The sequence below is a fragment of the Oxyura jamaicensis genome, chromosome 9 (genome assembly GCF_011077185.1).
Source record: "Oxyura jamaicensis isolate SHBP4307 breed ruddy duck chromosome 9, BPBGC_Ojam_1.0, whole genome shotgun sequence".
Classification (NCBI taxonomy): Eukaryota; Metazoa; Chordata; class Aves; order Anseriformes; family Anatidae; genus Oxyura; species Oxyura jamaicensis.
In genome coordinates this window covers 19,563,901-19,577,858 of record NC_048901.1, presented here as the reverse complement: position 1 = coordinate 19,577,858, position 13,958 = coordinate 19,563,901, and the positions used below count along the sequence as shown (strand labels likewise).

Here is a 13,958-nt window from a genome sequence, read left to right as displayed (position 1 = left end):
CATTGTATTATATGCTTAATCCATTTGTGGCATCAAAAGATACAGTTAAGTGATCCATGGTGTTGTGGGATTTCTCCTTTGAATGATATAAATCAGGTCTTGATCACGTATGTGTCTGTATGGCGTTTAATGCATCCTGAGAGGGAACGTGGGGAAAAAAAAGGTTACGTGGCATGTTTCTGAGGTCTGATCATGATCAATCAGTTGAGGGGGAATGGTGTCACTGTTCTGTAGCAGGACTGGTGAATTCATGGCCATTTCATAGTATCTGAGGAAATAAGTCATGACTACTGGTGGATAAGCATTTCTGCTTACCAGTGGAACTGCATGGCCCGTGCCAACCATTTCTATCCTGCGCCTGCCTTCTCTTGTCCTGCTATTGCAGGCAAGGATGCTGTCTTTATGTGGATGAAGACTTGCTGAAGTTCTACAGATCCTGCATGAGTCAGTGAAGGAGTTGTCTCCTGATTTAGGCTGCTAGGAGTGTATTACAGTACTGTCCAGGCCTTCTCTATGCTTTTGAATACTGTCCTTAATTTAGATTTACGTTTTAGGCTGCACTTACTGCATGATGAACAAAATGAGCTGCAAACTGTGCCAGAAACTTGCTGAAGTAATGGAATGCCCTTCGTCTTTTGGAGACAATGGTAGTTAAGATGGCTTTTTACCTGCTTTAGTAACTCATCAGTGCTCTAAGTTTCTTGCTGTTCCACGGCGGTGTCTGCACATTGTGCTGCTTTCTAGTGGTTTGCATTCCTCACGTACTCATTTCCTTGTCTGCCCACTGCCAGTGCCTGGGTTTCCCAGGGTGAGTCATTATGTAGGTTCAGCTTGGCTCTGATGCCAGTGTTTTATTATTTTGCTTATATGTTGCATAGGAATGGTTACCACGAGACACATATTTTGTAACTTCCTGATATGGTTTGTTGATGCAACAAGCGTAAGCAATTTAAAATCATTTTCTGCCCTCTGGTTTTACTGTTGCTGGATGAAAAGGTCTGTTTAGTTTTATTCTCCTTTTTTATTTGTTGAGCACCTTGTCTTTGAACTGTACTTATGCAGTGCACTGGGTCAATTTTTAGTTTTAGATGCTTCTCAGTGGCCCTGATACAACTACATCAGTTAACCCAGGAAAAAAAAGAAACGTGTCGTTTTTACATCTCCCATGGAACTTTTTTCTTTCAACTGCATTACTGTATGTAACCAGGTGAATTCCCATGCCATCTGGCTGGCTGGCATGTCAGCCCCCTCCTGGGACAATTTTCTTGCCCCAGTCCATTCCTAGCATTTTCTGCCAGCTTTTTCTCCTGGAAAGTGTAGTGGCCATTACTTACTTAATTCTGTAATAAAATCAACATTTGCTGAGCGCCTATTGTTAAAACTCTGCAGATAATTCCTATTCTACATTTCTCAAAAATATTGCAGTATTTCAGAAATGTCTGAAATGACTGGCATGCTTCTAAATGATTGCACATTTATATTTTAATAACTGCAGATAAATTACACTTGAAAAATGTTTGATCCCAAAACATCGTTCTTAATGTGCTCCTATGAATTACAGGTCTGGTTGACATCAGAGACTTCCTTGTGTCAGCATGATTCAGGTATATATCTCCCTGCTTCCTTTTTCCTTTCTTCAGACCTAATCTACATCTAATCTTCTAATCTACAGATTGAAGCCTTGGATGGAGCATTATCAGAAATACTTGATGAACTTGAAGCTTCCTGTGAATGTATTTTAACCAGAATTGGGAAGAATTTTTGTTCTGGGATGGCACTTACTATATTACAAACATTTTTTGAAATACAGTAGGAGTTGCTTCTGTGTAAACTTTTTCATGTGTACCAGAGATTATTTGAGGGCTGTTTGTGAAGGCTAGATTTTGTCGGCCTTGCTGCAGTGGGCCTGCTCATTTATTAGTTAGCCTCCCTCAGGGGTATAATTGCCAGATGCTGTCTGACACTCATTAGACTGGAATCAACATCCTTCAGAAACCTACGAACATGGACTGCAATACTGCTACTTCAAATAGAGAAAGAGCTGTCATCAGCACCGAGGCGTGTGGTGGCTGTGTTGCAGCAGATGTGACTGCAATGGTCGTCTATGAGGCCTAGTGAAGAAAATGTGGTTTTCCAAAAGCTAAAAAAGCATTTTTGCCTACTTGTGTACTTGTATCACTTATCAACGTGATGCAAGTGTGAAGTATTGATGCAAAATATTCCATTTGAGAGAATTTGTGGATGTTTTGAACAGCAGCAATGTTGAGTGACTTTCTGTAAATTCTGCCCGTTAATCTCGGTACTGTGAGAGAGAAAAGCAAGAGTCCTGCTTGCCAAAGCTGCAAGTTCAGTCTCAGTTATGGAAGGCAGGTTCTGAGCATGGGGTAGCAGAGCAAGCTCTCCTGAAGCCAGGCTCTCAATTGTTGCTCACTTAAAGAATTTTCTCATTTCAAACAAAGATTGGACAAGAATCTTAAAGCTTAAAAGATAATATAGGGTAAAAGTATGTCAATAACAAACTTTTTAAAAATATTCTACTTTCATATATGAGAAATGAAGGAAATAAAAAATAGAGATAAAATTTGAAACGCATTTCATAATTTAGCTATGCCTATTAATATAAAAAGGTGCTGACTCCAGTTTAGCCACCCCATAACACTGTTAATTTATTTACAAGAATAGCAACAATTAAGATGTATGTTAGACAATTTCAGCTTCCTAACTTTCACAGTTAAGACTCTGTAAGTTAGCCCCACTTTTGAAAGATCAATAAACTTCACAGATAGGGCATGTAATTGAATTAGTTTACTGCCTCCTGTTTCGTGCCAATGCCAAATGCATCAGAGCATACTGTAAGAATTCACAGTCGATAATTATGGCACAGTTAATGGTTGTATTATGCCTTGAGGTAAAGTGTTTGTGACTCCTCTGCAAAAATTTTTATTTTTCTATGAGGTAAACACATGCTTTCACTCACCATCTAAACACCTAGATCCTTCCTAAATGTTGCATAGCTCCTCTTCACAATTTTATCTCATCGGGGAGAGGTCCTCTGAATGCCACGGTGTTCTATATTTTATAAATATATATCTATATAAGCTTTAATATATAAACGCTTTCATGCATCATTTTTTTCTGATATTTCTGTATAGAGAGGAGATTATTGGGTGGAGAGGAGTTAAGTGCATGCAACTGCTTGGCAGATCGGGTATTTTGGGGGCCAGTGGCACCTTGAAGTGGCCCATGCACCATGCACATACCACGAAGGAATACCTCAGAAATACTTCCTTCAGAGGAAGTTTTGCAGCATTGGTTATCTAGTCTTTATATATATATGTGTGTGTTTATATATACACACACACACATATATAACATATATAATTATTTTATCACCCAAGCCTTTTCGTTCACCAGGGGACTGGTTTCCATTTTCATGCTGACATGCAGCCTGGGTTTTGTTGGAAGCAGAGAGATGTGGGCTGTGTCTGCAGTGACAGTTAGAAATTATTTCAATGTCACCTGAAAATCAACACACAAACCCAGTAAACCTGGGAAGAAGATGAAATATGTAGCTAGTGATGATGAATAAGATCTGTTGCTCAGAGGAAAGCACATGCATACAAGCTGCTGCACCTGTGCAGGGACGTTTGTGGTCAGCTCCCTCTAGGGGCTCTGGCTTCCAGCAGATACAGCAGGTGAAGAAGTGAGCCCCTCGGAATGTCTTTATGCTACTGACAGATTTCTTTAAAGATCTAATCCAGACAGATCTCCCAAATATTTCTTCCCAGAGCTTAGTTATTTTAGGCTTTCGGGCTTTGGTAATGATAGCAGTTTAGCCATCTCCCTTTGCTTTTGCAAATGAAGCTGGAATTGCAGATCACAGAGAACCATAATTTAATAAAGAACACAATTTAATAAAACAAACTTTTTCATCATTGACCTTGCATATTCCTTTAATATGAAGCTGTTCCTTTCTAAAGCTCACAGTGGTTATTGTTTATTAAAGCTGTTTTAAAAAGAATACAAATGTCTTACTCTTTTTAAATGTAGCTTACAGCTTCAATTTAAATGGGTTATTTAAAAAGAAGATGAGAGGCTATTTATTGCACGTTCCGCTCGTGCAGTAGAGCACGAAGGAGCATTGTCAGCTTTTGAGTTAGTGCTTGCTAGGGCAATCAACAGCACAAATCCCGTTCATTCTGTCTAAAACTGGACTGCGTTACTAAAATCTGTACGCTGGCACGTGGTGCATTCTGGCCCCAAATTTTTAATTGAAAAATAATGTTCAGTGCATAACAGCACCTGTGTTTAGGGTGAATGGGATTTTTCAAGTGTTTGCTTGTCCACGCTAAGTCCAAGAGGCTGCCTGTTTTGATGGAAACAAACTTTATACGTTGTTTTGAAAATTTGTTTTAAACTGTTTTAAGTATAGTTACTTTTAGCAATAGAGATTAGATTTTTGTGGATTCCAGAGGGATTTGATTTTATTTCATAGCTTATAATGTAATTTTTAAACTGCCTTTGGTGATCCATAAACCTGAACACCTGAAATCTTTTCTCCTCTTTCTGCCTTGAGTGATATTGGCAATATAGAGGGGGAAAAAAAGGAAAAAAAAAAAAAAAAAAAAAAAAAAAGAAAAGAAAAGCTTAGTTTAATGAATCAGCTGTACTCAGGTGAATAAGCTTGAAAATTTTTCAGCAAAGCACACAGCAATCAGTTGATATGTCATTGTAATATCAAAATTTCAAGTATACATATTGATAAAACCTAGGTTGATTGTTGCGTGCCCTCTTCCAGTTTTAATCATAACCCCTCTCTGAGTGTGTAAAAGATTGTTTTTCTGCTATTAATTTGAATAAATTAATTGTTTTTAGGTAGTGCATTTATTTAAAGCTTTATATTCATTTTATTTTTATTACTTATTCAGTGATACTGAATGTGTCAGACTGACAGCCCTAGAAGATGACATCCTCTATTGTAGTTCCGTGAAGTTGGTTGTTACAGTCAATGAGTGGCACTACTCTTAAAGAAGCTTTAGTCACCAGTAGGTTCAAGGATAGTTTCGGTAGACTTTTTTTCCCTACGTCTTGTTCGATTTACATTTGTCTGATGGTCTTTTGAACTTCATGGGCAATGAAAACCATTTTGTTGACAAAATGGTTTGTCAGCTTTGCTTTTTATAACTTGTTGGTGACGTACTGAATATTGAGTTCACTATTAGGCTACTCTGGAGTAATTATTAACATTTTTAGCAGACTTTGTGGATTAAATGATTTTTCTTTTTCTAAGACCATACCTATTCAGGTGATACTGAGTAACTGCTTGTTGTTTATGAAGCAGGCATAGAATTTGGATGGAGGAGTGCTAGAACTTTCAGCAGCTAAAAATCCAAACAGGCATTGATTGTTCAAACCCTCTTTGATCTCCTGGGTTTTTGAAGGTAGAGCCTAGGTTTTGTCAAGGCATCAGATATCGAGACTCTCATTTCACTGAGCCAGAGAATAAGGAGCATATGTGTAAGAGCTTTGATGTGATTGATCCTGATTTCCAAGAGATATTTTATGGGGGGAAAAAAGTGTTCATATTTTCTGACAAGACTACTCTCTTATTTTTCTGCCTGTAGATGAGCTGATGGGAATTTTCAAAATTTATATTTCAGAGAAAATAAGTGAAAAAGGATAACATGTCTTTTTAATAATGCTCAGCTGATATTTTCAATTCAGTTATTGATTGAAATGAAGAATTTTGTCTACCCTTTGGATCTGGACTGACTGAATCACTAGCATTTTCTGTCTGTAAAAGATACACTGTATTGATAACTAATATCCAGTGATGCTCTTAGGAAAGGTCACAGTGGAAATCTTTATGTAAAAGTAAGAAAACTTTTTCCAGTTAGAGTCCTTAGGAGCGTTCAGATGCAGTTGTACGTATCTTTAGCTCTGGCGTGCTTTCAGCACAGATGTCATAAAAAGTGAGGCAGAATCTGTCAGACACCTGCATCGAGGATATATCTGCTTTTGAAACTATCAGTCTGGAGGAGACTGATAAGGCGGCCAAAAGTAATCTTGAGTTGAGAAAAGACAGAATAGTAGGATTTAAGATGATAGGGGAGAGGTGAGGTAAACAAGAAAGACAGGCTCAGGGATGACAGATTTGTACTTTTAGTGTTACTAAATAACATCCCACATAACATGGCAAAGTATATACCTGGTAATCCTGTAATGACATCCTGGGAACCCAGCCTAAGTCCGGATGCCTTTTTCCCTGTTGGTGGCTTTTGTTCTCCTACCACCTCCCTCCCACGGCAAGCGCGACCAGTGTTTTTTTCAAGGTTTGGACATTTTGCCATCCATGTTGTGCATCACACTGCCTGTACCAAACTTCCCTGCTGCTCTGCTGCTTAACCTCAGGCATCCTGTCTGTGCCGAGGCTCAGATACCTTTCCAAAGGCAACAGACACCCAAGCAGAAGAGCTGTCTCCGTGAAGGTGCTGGGACACATTGAGCAGGCACTAGCAAGTCATGATGGCTAGAGAGAAACATAATCATCGTCATCGTGTACTCCTCTGATCCTTACTGGCTTCAAACCATAACACCTGGAGCTACTTGGACAGTTTGTGATCTGAGGTGGGATGTAGGGGACAGTGATACAAGCAGCACCTGTGCTCCAGATGAGGATGCTCGCAGATCCCCAGGGACTGTCCATCTCGTGCTTGCTTCCAGGAGGATTTCCTCAGCCGCCTCCTTGCAGATCCTGAGCCTTCTGAATGCCTCAGGTGTGTGACACCTAAGGATAGTGTGGGATTGCAGACTTTTATTTTTCTAATCAATTTCTGTTTTTCTCCCTACTCTTTACTTAGTATTTTAAGTATTTTTGTGTTGCTTACATTTATTTAATGACTGGTGGTGAAACACTGTCTTGTGCTGTCATGTCACACCTTTTAAAAAATAACACCTGTTTCTTACAGATAAGGCAAGAAACAAATTACTCTGGAGCAGCTCTCTCTGACATTTCATGTGTCTTCCAGATTGTGCAAGGGTAGTTACCTTCATGCCAAAGCTAATTATGGACAACTCTGGAATTACTTAATCTGTCAGAAGCAACAAGAGAAAAAAACATCTGTTTGCAGAGCCGAAGGGCTGGGTGAATATGGACTGGACAGTTTTCTCACTCCTGTGTTCTGCTGATTTTCAGAGTTCCTGCTGAAGTTGATGTGGTTTCTGCTTTCATCAAAATTGCTTGGCTGTGCCTTAAATTAGCAGGGTCTCCCTAGCAGACAGTTGAAGAGTCAAACTTTTCCTATTTTCCACAGAAAGTTTATTTACAACATGTACAGTGCCTACAAGAAAACTATACCCTCCTTGGGTTACTTTCCCTCAGTTTCAAAAAGGAAAAGCTTCTTAAAGGAATAAATCTTGTATCGGCTGGATATCTTCTTATAACCTAAAGAATGTAACAGGTAACTACATAACTTGCTGTTATATTCTCAGCACAGTTTTAAATGAATGACTTAATTCCTCTTAAAACTGTCTTTTTCAGCAGTAACAGTTTTTTGCCGGACCTCTTACTCTGTTTCTGCTGGTTTGCCAAATACTTCCTTCAGTTTAAGTGCAGACAGTAGCTTTGAGCTGTATTTATTTGGAATGTGTTGAAATCCATACACGGTTTTGTGGTTTTCATTGTTCTTTCTCCTGTGACTGTCACAAGATGTGAACTCCATCTGGTGGCAGAATTACAGCGGAAAAGGAAAGGATTGGTAATGCACTTACAGGAAGAAGTAAAAGCCTTTCACTGACTGTTGATTTAACAAGGTAATATCTCTGTAGTCAGAAATTAAATTGTTAGCCTGAGGTTTTTCCAGAATAGGCTTCTTGTTGCTTAGAATAGTTTTCTTTATATTACAGCAAGCAAGTAGGGCTTAAACATATCTGGTTATGTCCTTTTCCCATCATCAGTTTAAATCAAAGTGGTTCGTGGCTCAGTGTTCATAATACTCTGGATCCATTTGTTTTTCTCCATCTCTTTTCAGAAATACAGATCCTGTGGTGTGGCATGCAGCAGCTATCCAGCGAGCATGAAGTGTAGCGTTTTTGTATTTCCTATACTCCTTTTATTTATGGTAATCGTGATCTCATGCTTGGTCTAGAGGAGCGTGGCTGTTGGCAGTGCCCAAAGCAGAATGTATTGAACATCATCTAGTGCATCTGTGCTTGCTGGAGCCTCCGAGCTGCCACCGTGCTCCTGCAAGGAAGGGACCCTGCAGGCAGCAGAGTGGGCTGGCAGGGAATTGTTTCTGCCTGGGCCCTGCAGTGGCGGTCCTAAACCTCCCCTCCTTGGCTGGGTCATGCCCCTGCAGCTTGCAGAGCAGCACGTCAGAGAAGCACCATGAGGTTGTGTGGCCGCTGTCCTTCTGTGTGACTGTTTCTTCCTCTTAATTTATTTTCATATCACATAAAGCAGAATTGCCAATACCACGTGGCAAAATGATTCATCTTCTATTGTCACTTACTTAAGCAATAGAAGTAATTATATTAAAATAGGAGTGCGTTTTTCATGTGTTAGCTGACTGCCGAGTGTTCTTGGGTCAATCTGTCATGTTCTCCTGCATAATACTAAAAGGTAAAATATTTTTTAATAAAAGCTGAAAATCTGATACCATCACAGTATTCCAGAAGCTAAGGGTTGAGATAAATGCAAAATACACTTGCATGGCCAGAAATCTTTTATCTGTTGCTGTAGGTTTTTTACAGGAATTCAAGAATAAAGCTGGGGGGAACGGTTTGTTGTGAACATAACATTGTTGTGAATATAATTTCAGGTAGTCCTTGCTTTGTTCATTAAATAGTAAATGTATTCTATAACATTCCTGCCGATAGTTTATTGCTGAATAGAACTTTTGGGGGTATGTGCAAGATGTATTCTAGCATGTTTGTTTGCTACAGTCAAGAAGGGTCCCCAAACCCACTAAATTTTTCAGTTATCATTTCTTTCTGTGAGTGCCTGGGTTAGGAGACGGAAAAAATTGCAATATTAAAGCTCATGTTTCATTGATAGTCTCCTGCCCTCAGAAGTAACTAATTACATATTGCTTCCGTATGATAATTTGTATGATGTCATATTTATTACGCATTCATCAGCTGAAAACTGCAGCCATTAATTTTAATAATGTTTCTAATGCATTGCTTAGCAGGAATTATTTGATAATCCAAGCTATAATAATTGGAAATACTTTCCTGGAGGTGGGTAATCAGATTACGTTCATCTAACCGTCTGTTCCAGATTTTTTTAAAGCTCTTTATATAAGTGACTTCTGTGATTTCAGGTGTATCATTTCTGTGTTCTCAGTTGTACAGGGAAGATGCATAACAGCTTATGTAGTAGTCTACTGAAGGGGGCCACTACAAGAAAAGATGTTGTACGTTATTGGTCCAAGTGTTTTTGGAGAGTGGGGAAAATACTGGTTTGGTTGCTCAAAGGAGCTTTGTACAATAAAGGTTCACACATGTATTTACCGACAGAAACAGGTCTCTGAATTGAGCACTTCATAGGAGTAGTGCCAGAGCAAATTACAGTTGTTTTCAGCATTAGAAGATTTTTGAAGCGTACTGCAAATAATGCTGTCCGTAAGTGTTGACATTTGATAGAATTTTGTAACAGAGGCGTCTTTGTCAGGTTGTGGAACCAACAAATATGAAGTTTGTATGTTTTTTTTCACTTGCATTTAACTTTTCACCCTGCTGGATAGTAGATTTTTAGAGGCTCTGAAAATGTCTCTCTAATTGTCTTATCTCCAGAAGATACGAAAGAGCCGTAACTTAAATACCATCACTGGACTCAGCAGTTTTCCAGGGTCTTGGAAAATACAGGTCTTCAGTGTGTTAAAATCTAAATATTTAAGGAAGAAGAGTCTTGGCAAATGAGAGAAACAGGTGATGCTTTTGTGTACTTAAACTTTTTAGTTAATAACAAAACGTCTATTCTGATCTTCATGCATCTTTGACAGCTGTGACCCTGCAGACTTAAAGTGGCATTTCACAAAGAAGCCTGGAGGAACAGGTTGAATATGTTTACCCAGCAGGCCAGCCTAATGTGTGTTTTTCCCTCTGTAATATGGGAGCTAACAGCAGCTGGAAGCTGTTGCGAGGCTTTCTCCCAGGCTTTCTCCCAGGTGAATGACACTGAGTGCAGACAGCTGCCCGGTGGAAGGAGCAGCCCGTTGTAGCTGTGTCTCCTGGGGTTCATGCTTCATCTAGCCGGAGACAAGTTCAACTGTAGTTAGACACGTCCAGGGGTAGAGAAAGCAGGTTGTGTTCCAAACATCTTGTTTGTTCGCTGTCATCAGGAGTTGCAGTGAACTCTGGTGGTGTTTCTGCAGTCAGCTCTAAATTGGAAAATAACAGATGCAGATTAAGCAGTTGTCAGGGTTCTTCCAGTACAGCTGGCGCTGCGTGTACACGTGCGCACACGCTCACATGTGTCTTCCTGTTCATGCCTGTATCTTCATGTGTTTGTATACACCTCTCTGACTCTTGAACAAAAAAAACCATGATTTTTAAAATTGGCTTCAAAATTGCATGTTTATGATTTATGTAAGGGATTTGCTAGTTTACAGGAACAGAGGTAGTTATATTTTGCTTACAGTTTATCTGTCTGGGGCTTTATCCTTAATTCAGCAGCATGTGGAAACGTGTATATTAGCAAGCATTATTTCATGCATCGTTGTTCTGGAAATATGAAATGGAAATACGGAAATGGATAATGGAAACAATGTGCCTTTCAATTCCTTTAACTGCTTTCTTCTATTCGTTCAGCAATGCAGGTGTATCTTTATTGTGAAAGCACGCGTGGGTTCTTGGAAGCCGATTTAGTTGCAGGAGACAGTGTACATCATAAAGTCACGTCTTGTCTCAAGTCATCTTTTGGCTACTTCAGGAGTCTTTAACCTGGTTGCTGGAGTAATGCAGTTTATTTTACCTTTTTAATAGCAAACATTTAAAGAGGTATGGCCCATTTGGCTAAAAAATGTTGATGTGGTGACCTTGTTCCAGGAAACAGAACAGTCAGTGCTTACTATGGATGCAAGAGAAATGCTGGGAGCTGACTTGTGTTGGATGGTGGCTTCTAAAGAGAGTATCATTACTCTTAGGGACAGAGCTTCCTACAGGAAAATATTTTGGTAGCTGGTTGATGAGCTTGGACTAACAAATATGTAATATTTAAAATGTGTAAATAAACCGAGCTCACTGTGATTGAGGTCAGCTTGTTCATTCCATCAGCAGAGCTGAATAAACTAATTTTCAGATGGAGGGCAAAGGAGTCGGGGAGGGCTTGGGACACTGATGATAATCCCTTTAGCTGAAACAGCTGCAGCTGGAGAGCCACGTGAATTTACGGGGTGAACTGTGATTACTGATAAGGTGGTGGTTTTGAAGGCAGAACATTTGGTAGTCTCCTGAGACTAGGGCTCAGGCCTGTGCAGGTGGAAGAGGAAAAAAACATTCAGGTGCCATTCCCTGTGAGATGTCTTGTCCTCAGAAACACGTGATGCTGCTGACTTGTCAGTCTTCCATGAGAAGTTTTTATAACCAAGGAGGAAATAAGCTTCTGAACCAGATTTTTAACTCTTTAACAAAGCTCCTGCATATGTAAAATAATTTTCAGTGCTCATCATTTTATATGCCAAATTTTATTTGTTTATATGTCTAAATACAGATCTGGGATTCTAATGTTAACCATCCTTTAAAAAAAATCTTGGCTGTGGATAATTTGATTAATTCAGTTTTCCCAGTTGCTGATAGGTACACTAAATATATAGCTGGAGAAAGTAATTTTGTTGATGATTTAAGAAGTGCATCCTAGCAACGTAGCATAGTAAGCTATAAAGCTATTATTGTCTTCATATAAATGTGTCATTAAGCTGCATATCCTAATATAGTGGCCAAGGTGAACAGAAAATGAGATAATGCAGAGCAAGATTATTCTCACTTCCTATTTCTCAACTCTGTAAATGTTAAAATCTGCCTCTGGATAACAGACTTGCACAAAATCATCTCATAACGATTTTTATTTTATTTTTTTTTTTTAAAAAAAAAGACAGCCAAACTCAACCTGCTCTTTTTCCCCTTCAAAAGAGTGGTAGCATATTAGTCATGAAGCATATGAGTAATGTTTTAAAATAAAATTCAGAAGCTAATTAATTATGGATAAAAGATTTCATCCATTTTTATAAGCATTTGTGCATTTGTTAGCCCAGAGAACAAACTTGTGGACACAGAATGCCAAATCATCTCAGGTGGTAACGCTTATCTAAAATTTTAAAACCTGCCTACAAGGTGACAAAACGCTTTCCTAGGCTGTTCCTCTCCTGACTCTCCAGCTGAATGTCATGAGTAAATTACTGTTATAAGCCCATGCTTCTGGGGTATTTCCTCTAAGTGCTTTCTCTTGTGATATGCAGGACAAGGGCTGGGGGAGATGTGGGGTCAGCTGCCTTATCGGATTGAATTTGTCCTTTCTTTCTCCACTCAAGATCTGCTTGTTACACCAGGCGTTTCTTCAGTCCCAAGGCTCAAAGATGTATTATTATTTGCTGATTCTGTCTGCTTGGTATGTAAAGTGACACATTATGTTGGAGTGGTGGGCTGGAGTTGGCAGGGGACGCTGCAGGGGTGAAACGTGGTAGAGGTGAAGCCACCCAAGGCTTAGGTTGCCAAAGTACAGTTTGTAGTGGGAAGAGAAGGATGCGGGGGAGAGACCCTTGAAAAAAATCTAACAGATCAGTGAGTATGTGACTTATATGTTAATGTTACAGATTCTTAATAAACTTAGGATGAAATTCTGTGGTTGCTTAATCAATACAGGTAGTTTGTTACTGGGAATATGTGCGTTAGTCCTGTCAATAACAAATAGAGCCTCTGCCTCCCAGAGTTCCTCTACCTGGGAGGCAGATGATGATCTTCACAGGAGATGTAAGAAGCGATACCGGGTGACCGTGCTAACATTTTTTCTTTCTGCCGTGAGTCTAAATGACCATGCTCAGTACATGCATACCCAGTGAGAACCTGCACTTACGCTGAATTTTGAATGCTTGTTTGTGTCCTTGTGTCTGTATGTAGCTTATTTAACACCACGTTAAGGGCAAGCTAAGACTCGGAGTCATAATATCTTTGTGGGGAGAGAGACAAGAAAATATACTGAAATTTACCGTTGATATGTAATGATTCCACTTTGTATTTTTTTCCCAAAGATTTAATTGATACTGCAGCTCTGGAATGGAGCACTTTCCTCTTTACTGCCTAGCAACAGTCACCCCCCTCTGGCCTTCAGGTTTAAGCGTTACCATCCTACAATAGCCCATTTGTACTGGCAGTAAGCAATTCAGGTGATTGCACATTAAAGCGTGCGGAATACTAGGGGGCATTTTTCAGCCTTGATTCTAATTCCTGAACATCTGCATATTGCTGTTCTTTTTGTCTTTTATTTGTGCTTTTTTTTTTTTTTCACTCAAAATTGGCTTTGAAATTTTAGTTGGAATAGAAGAGATGCTGAAAATGAATCAGACCATCTAAGTGTTACTCCATGAAAACACCGTCCACGAGATACCGCACTTTCTAATTTCATTTTCAGCTAAAGAAGGGCCAGGATTCTGAGAGAAATCTAGAACAGGAAAGAAAATATTGGTGAATAGGTTGCTCTGGGGAATGAGTTACCCTTTGGGGACTGCAAGGGAAAAAGAAGGGATGTTGCATACCAAAAATCTAGAAACACAAAATGGCAGAGGGGAAGAGAGGATTTCTTGTAACTTGCTTCAGACAACTCTACGTGGTTGCGCCAACGTTGTGCCTTATACACATAGGCATTGTGAGGCAGTGCACTTTTGTGAGTATATTTGGTGCTTTGGGAGGACTCACTTCAGTGAAAGTACACAGGCACAGTTTCCTCAGAGTTCTGGCCAGGT

The 13,958-nt window shown here is 39.5% G+C and overlaps 1 protein-coding gene across 9 annotated transcripts in view; it reads left to right on the top strand.

Annotated features, from left to right (window-relative positions):
- The window catches only part of NAALADL2 (N-acetylated alpha-linked acidic dipeptidase like 2), a 438,092-nt gene that overhangs the window by 218,551 nt on the left and 205,583 nt on the right, over positions 1 to 13,958 (top strand). Inside the window, exon 1 of one of the 9 annotated variants that reach the window (XM_035335011.1) lies at positions 659 to 996. The exons of the other annotated variants lie outside the window; for them this stretch is intronic. Coding sequence (XP_035190902.1) covers positions 881 to 996 — 116 coding nt within the window. The 5' untranslated portion in view covers positions 659 to 880. Of the gene's footprint in view, positions 1 to 658; positions 997 to 13,958 lie in introns of those variants that run through there. 9 annotated transcript variants of the gene reach the window in all.